At 43.7% G+C, this 13,568-nt stretch overlaps 1 protein-coding gene across 1 annotated transcript; it reads left to right on the plus strand.

Moving 5' to 3' along the window:
- The first annotated feature begins 3,936 nt into the window (after positions 1 to 3,936).
- Positions 3,937 to 7,175, plus strand: LOC105057289 (S-adenosylmethionine synthase). Its single transcript, XM_010939860.4, has 2 exons — positions 3,937 to 4,073; positions 5,691 to 7,175. The coding sequence occupies exon 2, from the start codon at positions 5,691 to 5,693 to the stop codon at positions 6,879 to 6,881; it is 1,191 nt and encodes a 396-aa protein (XP_010938162.1). The 5' UTR covers positions 3,937 to 4,073; the 3' UTR covers positions 6,882 to 7,175.
- The last annotated feature ends 6,393 nt before the right edge of the window (positions 7,176 to 13,568 follow it).

The raw sequence follows: 13,568 nt of genomic DNA on the forward strand, positions 1-13,568 counted from the left end.
GGCTTGAGAAGAAAGCTAAAAACCCCACTATCTAGGGTTACAAGCTTGATCGGAAGGAAAAAATCATTAAAACAAGGGCCTTTGGGGGCTTTTTATAGGCATTTGGGGGTTATAAGGTTTTCAAAACTTTAGATGTGGGACTAAGAGATTTTAGAGGGCTGTTAGGAGGGTTTAGGGGCTCAAATCTCACTCAAAAAGTACTTAAATCCATCAAGAAATCCTAGAAATTATTTCAGCCGTCCGATCTTCATCTAAAGGACCCAATTCATCTAATAAATCAAGCCGGGAGCGATTCTGGGCCGTCGGATCACGATCTGGGTGAAGCGCTGCCGTTGGATCGCGCTGCAGAGATAGGATCAGGTCGGATACGTCGCGGACCGTCCGATCAAGGTGCTGGAAGATTTCGTCCGTTGGATCGCGCTGCAGAAGGATCCCGTGTTGTCCTAGTGTTTATTAATTCTTGCAATTGCCTTAATTACGGTTGGATCTTGACCGGCTGCGATGGTGGCCGTCCGATGGCACAAAAATGTGGAGCGTTGGATCTTGATCAGAGAAGATCGGACCATCGAGTGATGTGAAGTTATCAGGTTGCCCTTGGGACCTTCTTCTCTCTCCTCATGAGCTCTGGACCGCGCGCATGGATCGGGCTCGCGATGCATTGCGGTGAGCCGAGACTCGCTGATTGGCTGGTTTATGGTGCGCCGATGGGTCCATTGTCCAGGCGCCTGTTGCTGTGGACCACGCGGCTAACCAGATCATCAAATCAGTTGATTTTTGATCAATTTTGACCTGATTTGACTCGGATTTGACCCAATTGAGTCTTCTTTCTTCATTCTTCAATTCTTGGGTCAATTAAACTCCGTTTTGCGTAAAATTTGCGCCGTTAGAATCCTCTTTCCTTGTTCTTTCTATTGATGACCTCTTCTTCTGCAAAATATAATAACAAGTATCAATTTCCTAATAAAGTTAGATAATTTAGATATTAATTGATACTTTTTATGTCAATTTGTGACATAAATCAGACTCCTCCTGTGGTCAGTCGGATACGTCGGGGGAGTCGGGCACCGGATCCCCTGGTGCAGTCAGTCGGTAGGGCAGAAAGGGTCTGTCCGACCGACGTACCTTCAATCGATCGATCGGTTGGTCGGCCGGTTCGGTCGGTCGGCCGGTCAGTCGGTCGGTCGGTCGGCCGGTCGGTCGGTCGGTCGGTATATCCTAACATGTAGGGTTGGTGATCTTCATCTTTCTATGGTTATGGCTGAAGACAAGTACATCTGGGATAAAAGTCAATGAGAAACAAAGATGCCCACAATTTGTTGAAAAATGGGAAATGGTGGAGTTTAGAAACTTCCTGCAGCAGTAATCCTTGATGGACCTAGGGTTCTCGAGTCGGAAATTTACATAATATAATAAACACTATAGGCTAGCTGGAATTTGGGCAAGACTGCATAGAATTGTTGTGGATGATAAATAGTTACAGATATTATCCATCTTTAGAAATTAACCTCTCAAAAATTATTATTTCTTATGGTACTTGGTATGGGTTTTAAGACAAATGAGCATTTCAAGGAAGGCTTTGATCGAATTAATAATATATGAAATGTTTTAACATTTTAGAGGTATTTTTTTTATAAAAAAAAATAGGATGGATGGGTGTCTAAGTTCTTGAATGAGAAAGTTTCGGACCTAGATCTCATGTATGAATGCAAATAACTTTACCAACACATCATCATTGCATCAACTTGTTTAGTGGCTTATGACTTTCATAAAAATTGAGAAATACCCACAACTTCACCACAAGTTGAGTGTCGTACATGTTGGCCAAGCTCAAGTTGGAGTCTTACCTAACAGAGGCTAATCAACTTATTGGCTGCTCTTATTTTCTTGCTAGAGTATATGGGAGAGAAGCAGGTGGTTGTATTGGGGTCTTCAAGTATACTCAAGTGGCCTATTTTCAATAGATTAGCTTCCTCATCTACAAAACGTAAACTTATAAATAATATTAAATAATAAAAGATCTTTGAAATAAATAGCAGCAGGTTGTTGTAAGCATTACATAAGAAACTTGGCTAATCTTAATTATATGAGATTTTAATCCATATCATATTCTCCTGCCTCACCTAACTTCTACCAGCCCACTATGGGTCAAATCAGAAGGAAGTTGGGGTTCCACTGGGCAACGTAGAAAGTTAAACGCTGTAATTCACACAAAAATCGTTTAGAGGACACAATTAGTTTTAAAACATGCTAGGAAACATGCTATGCTCTGCATCTTATTAAGTCTTAATGCTATGCAGGCTTTTACTTTTCATGATGGGTTCCATGTAGGCAGTGCTAATATAATCATCCTAGTAAAATTCCAAAGGCCATGGCCAGGAATTTCTGCAAAGGCATCATGATTTTCCAATTATGATTTTATATACTAATTAATGCTTTACAGCAACTAAATTTTCAAAGGAGAAGAAATGACTTGTAATTATTTCCCTGAAATTGTACTTTTCCTACCTTGTTATCCTTTTTCCATTACGTTAATTATTTTGTACTTCATTTCCTTATCAATATTGATCATGTACAATAGCTTAAAAAAATAAAAAAAATAAAAAAAATAAATATGATAATTAATTTACTCCATTTTATCAGATTTCTGACTCGATCCTAATAGGATGGATTTTACTTGATCCATAATGAATCCGAGGTGCATAGGTGTTGTTAACAGCAAAATCTTCCTTTGATCCAGATATATATGATTCTTCACCAATTTCCTTCCCAATACCAAAAAATGAAAAAGATTTTTGTGATTTTATTTGGCTTAACTGATTTAACCCACTCTATCTAACTCTAACCCTCTTGCTTTACTAGATTAGTACGGGATGGTACTAATCAACTAATACATGACCTATTGCCAATCCTATGAACAAGGCATTTATTTTAGCACATAAGTTACCATATTCAAGAATCTATGTTAGACTTATATTTGGTATGCAGGAAAACTCTAGAATAATTATCCTTTTTTTTTTTAAAGATAATCAAGAAACCTAATATTTGTTTACCAAAAAAAACAACAAGACCAATTTCGATAATTAAAATGTTAGGCATCTAAAAGCAAACATATTTGGTAGAGAAAGAGGAAGAGTACAATAATTTTGCCAAAAAATGTACCAATCAATTAGGTAGCTAGGTTTCTCTATAGAATTTATGGGAAGCCATGAAATAGTCACAACTACCTACTTTCATTTCACTATCAATGTTGAAATTTTTTTTTTTGATAAAATATAGAATGCAGACCTGCAGTATAGGAAAATATGCGATATAGATGCGATGAGGTTGTCAATGGATGATGGTTTGGATCCAACGGCTTGGTTTGACAACTAACCTGCTCAAGGCTCAAGTTTCAAGCCCCCTTTTTTTTTTTCCCGGTAATCAAGCCCTTTTGCGGGTTCAATCCTAAGAAACTGACAAGTTCTAGGAACTTTTGGGCTTAAGTTTTAATGAAAACAAAAAGGGTTAGACTTGGGCAAATGGTACAATTTTATATCGTTTTGAGGATAAATAAGAGTATGATTGGAGATTACATTATGCTGACGTCCACCTAAACAAATGTCACAAACTAAATAATAGTTTTTTCTCAAAAAAAAAAAATTTTCAAGCAACAAATTGGGAGCATGCAAGATGGGTCCCAATTAAGTGGCTGGCTAATCAGAGCCAATAAAGCCGAGCCGCGTCCGACCCGGTTCGGTCGCGGTGGGGCCCGGCGGGGTTGGTGGGCTGGTACCGGTTGCAGCCGGTGGTCCCGGGCGACTGGGGATCGCTGTGGCCACCGACGACCAAAGTCACCACATAAAGGGGCCCTATGGATCCGACGGCCGAGCTCGCGGGACCGACGGAACCGTGGGCGGTCAGATCTGCATCTCACTTTGGCGCTGGAGTCCAAAGGGCGTCGTTGGGGCGCCGCTTGTCTATAAATATGAGGCTCCTCGTCTCCAATCCCTGCGTCCGACCCAAGGCCAGAATCCTAGCAGCAGGGAAGCTAGTGTTTCTTTCTTTGGTTGCTTTCTTCTTCTCTTGCTCTAAAGGTAAGGGGATCTTGTTCTTTCTCTTCGTGTTGAGAGCATGGCAAGGGATTTCTGTTCTTTGATTTGTTGAGTTTTCTTTCTGTTTCTTTTTTATTTCAAGGGACTGTTTTCTTTCTTTGTGGATCTGGAACGGGTCCGTGGAGATTTTTTTTTTTCCCATGATTTTTGACTTATTTTTGAATCACCCCATTTGAGATGGCTAGATCTGGTGCATTTAGTTGCTTAAGTGCTACTATGTGGTTTAAAGAAAACGCTTTATGCGCGTTTTCGTTTGAAATGGCTTGATGCGGTGCAGGCAGTTGCCTCTGGTGTTTACGGTTTTTGATTGTCTGGAAATGGGTGGATCTTGAGTATTTTGTTGTTAAATTAGGTTGTTGTAGTCTAGTAGAGCTTCTCCTGAATCATATGTAATGAGATTAGATAGGTTTTGATTCTGAACATTGTTGTTTAGATTTGTATAGATTTCGTGGAAAGATTATCTTTTTCATAGTACCATGATACTTGAGGATTTTGGTGATGGTTCAATCTGAAACAGAGGTAGATTGTTGGCACAGTTTTCGTGTCTATTTATTTTTGCTTATTATGAGGCTGGATCTAGCTTGTTTCTTTGGATTTTTGGGCATTGTGATCATTCTTCTTGATGAATTTTGCTGGATATGGTTCTTTCTCACCTTCATCAAGCTATTAGTTATGAGATCTGTTTCTTTGGCAATTAGGGCATTCAATAAAATGCTAAGTGTTAAAAGTTGTAGCCGTATATGTGTATTGCTCCATATTAGTGCTGTTTGCCTTTTTGTTACCCTTTAGCTGTTAGACCTGGGCCGACCTTCCACTGTAAGATGCTGCTTTGGAATTTGGACCTAATTCTTACTTTGTCCTCTGCAAGCTTTGAGATTCTTCGACCTAGATCGGCCATCTACTTTGTGTAGTGCTTTGACTTTTTTGGATCTTATCTAAATCAAAGTACTTTAATTTGTGCTATATTATGTGATTCTGATTCCTGATGTTATAGATCCTTGTGCTCCTTTCAAATGATTTGCTTTCATTCCCACGAATCTTCAAGTGGAAGCAGCTTTGTTAAAAGATTATCCTGGAGTATATTCTCTTGTTTTATTCCTTCGTATCTTGGTGAATGAACTACATGCACAGAGTCATTCCAGACTGCTTTTGTATGCAGTAATTCCTTCTCATGAACATGCATCCTTGATTGATATTGAACAATTTACTTATGGTGTTTGGTCATGAGCAGCTTTCATCCTGTAGTTTTCACAAATTCTGATGAAGTTATTTGTTACCTGCCAATATTCAAACTTGATTCTAAAATCAGTGAACCGCATGTAAAGCACATTTGTGCCATATCAGAAGTTAATTTTGTATTTTAATCTGAGTTTTTGTTTGGAGTCTGTTGGATATATGCTAAAAGTACTCAGCAATGTGGTTGAAGTACTTAGCAAAATGAGGACTGAAGATATAATATTTCCATGATTTTGTTTCTATGTGATTTTGTGGTCCATGTAATCTATGATAACAGAATTATAATAGATAGCAGTCAGTGTTTCAGAGTAACTAAAGTCCATGGATATTTATATGATCTTTCAATTTGCTGGTCTATTGCAGATGGCCAACTCGGACACCTTCCTTTTCACCTCTGAATCTGTGAATGAGGGACACCCTGACAAGCTCTGCGACCAGATCTCGGATGCTGTGCTTGATGCCTGCCTAGAACAGGACCCTGACAGCAAGGTTGCTTGTGAAACCTGCACCAAGACCAACATGGTCATGGTCTTTGGGGAGATCACTACCAAGGCCAATGTCGACTATGAGAAAATAGTCCGTGACACCTGCCGGGCGATTGGATTCATATCCAATGATGTTGGACTTGATGCCGATCACTGCAAGGTGCTTGTCAACATTGAGCAGCAGTCTCCTGACATTGCCCAGGGTGTTCATGGCCATTTCACGAAGCGCCCTGAGGAGATTGGTGCTGGTGACCAGGGTCACATGTTTGGTTATGCAACTGATGAGACAACAGAATTGATGCCCCTCAGCCACGTCCTTGCGACGAAGCTGGGTGCTCGCCTCACTGAGGTCCGTAAGAATGGCACCTGCCCCTGGCTGAGGCCTGATGGCAAGACCCAGGTGACTGTTGAGTACCGCAATGACCACGGTGCTATGATCCCCATCCGAGTCCACACTGTCCTCATCTCGACCCAGCATGATGAGACTGTTACCAATGATGAGATTGCTGCTGACCTCAAGGAGCATGTCATCAAGCCTGTCATCCCTGAGCAATACCTTGATGAGAAGACCATCTTCCACCTCAACCCATCTGGCCGTTTTGTCATCGGTGGACCACATGGTGATGCAGGGCTCACTGGCCGCAAGATCATTATTGATACTTATGGTGGCTGGGGAGCCCATGGTGGTGGCGCCTTCTCTGGCAAGGATCCCACTAAGGTTGACAGGAGTGGTGCCTATATTGCGAGGCAGGCAGCCAAGAGCATTGTTGCCAATGGGCTTGCTCGACGCTGCATTGTGCAGGTATCTTATGCCATTGGTGTGCCAGAGCCTCTCTCAGTGTTTGTGGATACCTGTGGCACAGGCAAGATTCCGGATAAGGAGATCTTGAAGATTGTGAAGGAGAACTTCGATTTTAGGCCTGGGATGATCATCATCGACCTTGACTTGAAGAGGGGTGGCAGCGGGAGGTTCTTGAAGACAGCTGCTTATGGGCATTTTGGTAGGGATGACCCCGACTTCACCTGGGAGGTGGTGAAGCCCCTCAAGTTGGAGAAACCCACTGCCTAGATCAGACCAGTATATAGATACATATCTGTGTCTACGTGGTTACAATAATCACATTGTGTCTGCTGCTGCCATCTCTCCTCTGGTCCCAAATGGTTCTTGATTTTAGTCATCCCTTTTTGTTTGATTTACCTCACCCATTTATTATGTTTCGCAACATCTTTGTTGTTTGGTCTCAAGCTTGCTTACAGAAGAGAAAAGATGTATTACATTGTGGAGGGGAATACCCCTGAGCTGTTTGGAGACATGTAATGGCAAAGTATTAAGTTAAAAAGAAACTATTCCTCTTTTCTCATACTTTCCACATGGACTATTGTGGTAGAGAAACTACACTCTATTGGCCACCTATCAGCTCAGCAGTGTGGTTCTTTTGCCCAGACCATACTGCTGGACTCTAACTCCAGATCTACCGAACGAAATGACTTCTTTGTTCCCAGTTGCATATCCAACAGGTCGCCTGCTCCTTAACAAAAACATTAGGATGTTGCCACGGAAAAAAGAAGAAGAAGTTATTTTCTTTGTTAGTGTTCAAATTCCGTACCAGGTTCAATCTAAACAGAGATTCTTTGTACAGCATCTGCCGGGGAGAAAAAATATACTGCTTTGAATTGGACTATGCAGCATAATTAATAAAAAGATAGATATTTAATATAATTTAATTTTTTAATTTTTTTAATTAAAATATATTTTTTTTATTCTATTTTGCTCGATCAAGATGCCGTAGGTAATAACGGCATATCATAATTATGGCATGATATGATGTTATATTTTATGATCTTATTATATTTTATATATAATTATTAAAATATTATAAAAATTAATAAGATATTATAATATTATTATAATATCCTGTTATATCTTTTAAATAACTATCGAGATGTCATAAAAATTAACGGGATATCATGATTATTATAATCTTTTATTTGTATTCTATAACATCTTGTTACGTTTTATTAAAAAGTAATAGAATGTTATAATATTAAAAAAATATTTTGATAATTTTTTCTACCGGATGCAGTGAAGAATGAATTACTCGATCTAACACTCATCACGTTTCTTTTTCTTTTCTTTCCCTTTTCTCTGGTAAAAGAATAAAAACAACTTTACCGTCGTCCTGCAGTGATGGACAAAGCCTCAATTTTACACTCCCCTTCTAGATTTGTTTTTAAAAAAACTATTTGCTTGTGGACCTAACAGAAGAGTTGCTGACAATGATGGGTGCATGCCGGATTGCTTCATTCCCAGATTGGAAAGGGCAAACCTGTTAACCGCCTTTTCAGACGAAGGCAGGGGGCAGAACCTTCAAACATCTCACATGGCCATTCTAAGCACACCTACAGTACCTGAACAAGCTGTCTTTATAAGATGAGCCTGGGCCACTGTTAGTCCTGGCAGCGTGACAGTATTTGCTCATTGGTTGTTGAATGATCTCTACTTGTTTTTCATTGGCCGAATGATTCAGTAAATACTTTAGGTGACAAAAGAATAGAGGACCAAGTCTGACTAATCTGATATTTTCTGATTTACTTACTAATTATTGACAACAAACTTGAGGAAAAATCTTGGATCAAATATTAATTTCTTTACTTCAAAAAAAAAAATTCTTAGTTTTTATTGACAATGGTATTCAAAAAGTTGCTTCATTGTTGCATACTTCTTTCTTTCTGTTATTTAATTCTTAAGACAGTGCTTCCTAAACTTTTTTGAAGAATTTCACATATGCTGCCCAAATTCTGAATCTTTGCCCTTTAACAATTACCTACTTCTGAAAACTCTAAAACCTCTTGAAGACATAACTTGCATGTGCTAATCACGGACTCCAACCCATGTCGAACTATTTGTGAGGGCATGTAATAGATCTAAGAGCCCGTGAACAGCTCAAATCTAGTCTTGATCAACGTGTGAATCTTTTCTACATAAACTAAAACGTGATCTTAAATTTTAGGCCGGAAAATAGTTTTGAGCCGAGCCTTGACGTCTGGCTTGTTAGTGCTTGGCTCAGCTAGGCTTTATCACACAAAATTACAAAAGGAACGGCCACATGAGTGGGTCAAGTACATTGTCCCCAATCGCTTGACATGAGATCTCCTTCTGTTCCATTGATTGACATCTTCAGATTCTTCTTAGTAGGTTGGACTGTCGGTGATCTGAGATTGGGCTTGGTACAGTTGCGTCCTCTTCTTTCCAGCTGGCAGTCTGGATGTTGACTTCCTTTTATTAGGGGAAGATAACACGCACATTTAATTTATGTCACATACCTTTGCCTTCAAACGGTAAAAAACCATAATCGTGCATCCCGACACCACGTCCACTAAGACGGCTGTAAGCCATGGGAACAGTCTGAAACAAGATGAGGGGGACGGCAATCAAAGTTGATGTTTGATAAATGAAAATCTATAAAAATAAAATGAGGTGATTGACATGATATATTATACGGTGCATATAATATAAAATATAATTTTTTATTTATAAAAAATTATGTAAATGCCCATCTAATATTTTTATAGAATATATTGATCTATTTGTATGGATCTCAGAGCATGGATCTCAGAGCGACCGGTGGATGATTTAGTGGTGGATTGTTCTTCGTGCCAGGGACGCACCATCAAGTGTGCAAAGAGAGATTTTTTAGGCATTCTCTGGGTCTTAGCATAATTAGATTGGGTTTAGTTAGAGGAGAGAGAACGAGAGGAGTTTACGGCATCCGCTGGTCCCAAGCATGCTGTGGATGCTGTGTATTGGGTATAAAATACCCTCCGACCAAAGTTTGTAAAAGACCGACCCTTCCAGGGCTTCTCCGGCTTCCGACTTTGTGTGGCGTCTCTCTGAACCCCTGACCGTCCGAGCTTCCGGACTGCTCCGACAATGAGCTTCTCCATCCCTCTACCGTGCCGCTTCAAAGGCTCTCTAGGCCTCACTGTCGGCCGACCTTCTACGGTGCTCAACTATTCTCCGAACTCTTTCCGGACTTCATCAATATCCGAGCTTCTTCGACAACGAGGTTTCTACAGTAATCGGACTCCATCCGAGTTTCTACGACGGTCGACCGCCTTCAAGGTTCTAATCGGACTTCTGCGAGAGCCGAACTCCTACTACGAGCTCCGATCCCTTGCAGCGGACGGCCTACCTCGGATCCCTATTGTAAGCAAATCCTATCCGAGCCTCTGCTGTAAGCATATTCCTTCCGAACTTTCGTCACAGGTAGACTTCAGCCAAGCTTCTTCGTAATCGGGTCCCGCGACAATCGATCTTCGATCGAGCTTCTACAATGGGACAGGACTCATCGACCAGGTCGCTACTCCGAGCTCCCACGACAACTGACCTTCGATCGAGCTTCTACAATAAGCGGTCTCCTTTTAGCCTTCTACAAGAACCAGACTTCGACTGAACCTCCATAGCGGTTGGATATTGGATGAGCTTCTACGACGATCGGGCTCCAGCAGCTGGATTCCTACAACGACCAATCGCCTTCGATGTCTGCCGGACCTTCCCAACGCCATCCGAAGTCCGTCACCGGCCGACCCTCCACCAGATCCTTTATAAAATCGAACTTCCCCAACGGATCATCTTCAGGCAAGTTGCCCATTGGGCGAATCCCAGACGGACTTCTCCAACAATCAGATTTCTACCGGGCTTCGCCAATGAAAAGTCTCTATCCGAGCTTCTGCAGCAGGTGACTCTCACCTGTAGTATCAGTGCCTAAGTCACCCGACAATAGTAGACTCATCAGCAGCTTCGGGGACATCCGAGCTTCTCCCAGACCAACAATAGAGAGCCATTCCGCTCCATCAGATGTCCCAGCCGAGCTCCAGCTGACGGATCAGAGCTCTCTGACAAGTCACGACAAGAGCCGCCCTCCTGCTCCACTCACTGCAACGGATTCTATGCAGCTCCACCACTCTCTGACGAGTCGTGACAAGAGCCGTCCTCCTGCTCCACTCCCTGCAACGGATTTCATGCAGCTCCACCACTCTCTGGCAAGTCCCGACAACGGACACCACTCCACTCTCCGCAACAAGCTCCACGTGGCCTTGAACGACCCCTGACGCCACCACTCTCCGTAACAAACTCCACGTGGCTCTGAGCGGTCCACTACCAAACGGTTACAGACGTCGCTGTCAGTCAGTTACACCCTCCGTTTATAAATAAGGAACCCCCAGACATGTTCTTCTCTAAGCTGGTAACTCTATCTCGAAACTCTGCCAAAATTTTCACTCGAGCACTACATTTCTGTTGAAGCAGAGTACTGACTTGAGCGTCGGAGGGTCTTGTCGGAGCACCCCCAACTCCGATTTAGACTTTCTTTGCAGGTCCCGACGGCGGCCGTGGTCATCCCAGTTCCAGCTTCTCCGACTTCGACGGAATTCTGCACCAACAGAATTGGCGCTAGAGGAAGGGGCCTGTGTCTTTGCAGTACCCTTGTTCTTAAAGGAGTGCTCAACGAGACTGATTTTGGTCATCTTCTCCGACATTCTCTTCTCCTTCTTCTACTAGATTTTCACCTGATGCCTCCCCGCAGAGCATCCACCAGGCGATCCACGACCTCCGCGGCCAGATCTCAGGCTCCGGCCTCATCTCCAGTTTTCTAGGCCCCTCCTCCTCCTCCTCCGGCAATGGCGGTTGGAGTGGAGCAATTCGACCTGCTGGTTCAGCAGGTCAGGGGCCTCACTGAAGTGGTGCAGGCCATGCAGCAGCAATAACAGCCGCAGGCGTCGGTGCGATTGGAGAGAGCGTCGCCGGAATTCCAAAATCCAACGGTAGGACGGGCCACTTGGGCCAGTGCCCCGTCTTTCCCGGAAAGACAAACCCAAAGGTGGAGAGCCCTCAGTCCGATCACGATTCTACTCCCGGAGGATCTCTACCTCCATTCCGCACGAAGATCCTCGAGACCCGCAGTCGCGAGGACTTCCTGGATCGAAGGCTCCAAGAGATGAACCGACGGATTGAAGAACACCGCCACGCTCCCCCTGCTTATGGTGAGGACATCTGTACTGACCCCCCTTTTTCTCAAATGATCATGCAGGAATCGATCCCTCCAAACTTCAAGCTCCCCCAATTCGAAAGTTACGACGGGATCTCGGACCCGATCGATCACCTAGAAGCCTTCCGGATAATGATGCTGCTCCATGGTGCGCCAAACGTCATTCTGTGCCGAGATTTCCCATCCACCCTACAAGGGAGCAGCAAGGAACTGGTACTCGACGTTGAAGCCGGATACCATCTTTTCCTTTGATCAGATGAGCTACCAGTTCGCGGCTCATTTTGTTAGCAGCCGACGTCCCCGGAGAGGTTCGGAGTCCCTCATCAACATCAAGCAAAGGTAGGGAGAATCCATCCGAGCTTATGTCAACCGTTTCAACGTCGCTGCATTGAAGGTCCAGAACTTGGATCAATCGATCGTGATGGCCGCTCTGAAGGACGGCCTCCAGAAGAACGACCTCCTGTTCTCCTTGGAAAAGAAGTACTCCAGGGATTTCGCCGATTTGCTGGCTCAGGCCGAAGGATATGCCCGAGCGGAAGAAGCCTTCAAGATGAAGGATGAGGAGACTGCAAGAGAGCAGCAGGCGGGAGACTCGAGCAAGCCCGCAATCGAAAAAGGGCCAAGTGAAGCTCGGCCACGCTCTCGAACTCCTCTCGAGCACGGGCGCGCCCGGACTCCTCCCCGAGCTCGTAAACAGAGAAGCCCGGACCGTCGAGTTCGGCGAGGCTCTCCTCCCGGGAGATTCCACAGCTACGTCCCTCTTAACACATCAAAAACTCAAGTGCTGATGGAGGTTAGGGAGCAGCTCCCAAGGTCGGAGAGGATACACTCGCACCCTGAAAAATGCAATCCGAACAAATTCTGCCTCTATCATCGTGACCACGGCCATGATACGGAGGAGTGTATTCAGCTCCGAGACAAGATCGAGGAGCTCATCAGGTGGGGTCGGCTCGACAGATTCATTCGACGTCGACCTGAAGGAAGAGAAGATCGGTCTAAGGCCCCGCCGCAATCGAAACCGCCAAGGAGGGAGGAGCAGCCAGAAGATTGGCCTCCGATTGGGATTATCAACTCCGTCTCGGGGGGACCCCGACGAGAAGCAGACCTTCCGCGGTTATAGAGTTTGAAAAATCTATGAATGTATTACCAACAACTTTGCCCTGAATAAAAATTCTCTTCATATTTGTGCATTCTTTCTTTTGGTATGAGCTTATAACGACGGGAGATAACTCCCCCATACAAACGAAACTAAGCGTGTTAGGAACAGAAGGAGAACCTCGTCCTAACATGAGCAAAGTTGAAGGCTCGATTTTCTAAAGACCGGATGGAGGGAGAGGCCCTTACAACGGTCCTTATGTGCCCCCACAGTCTTGTTAGGAACAGGAGGAGAACCTCGTCCTAACATGAGCAAAGTTGAAAGTCTGATTTTTTAAAGATCGGATGGGGAGAGAGGCCCTTACAACGGCCTTTATGTGCCCCCACAGCCTTGTTAGGAACAGGAGGAGAACCTTATCCTAACATGAGCAAAGTTGAAGGCTCAATTTTCTAAAGACCGGATGGAGGGAGAGGTCCTTACAACGGCTCTTATGTGCCCTCACAGCCTTGTTAGGAACAGGAAGAGAACCTCGTTCTAACATGAGCAAAGTCGAAGACCCGATTTCCTAAAGATCGGATGGAGGGAGAGGCCCTTACAACGGCCCTTATGTGCC

Source organism: Elaeis guineensis, chromosome 14, assembly GCF_000442705.2.
Source record: "Elaeis guineensis isolate ETL-2024a chromosome 14, EG11, whole genome shotgun sequence".
NCBI lineage: Eukaryota > Viridiplantae > Streptophyta > Magnoliopsida > Arecales > Arecaceae > Elaeis > Elaeis guineensis.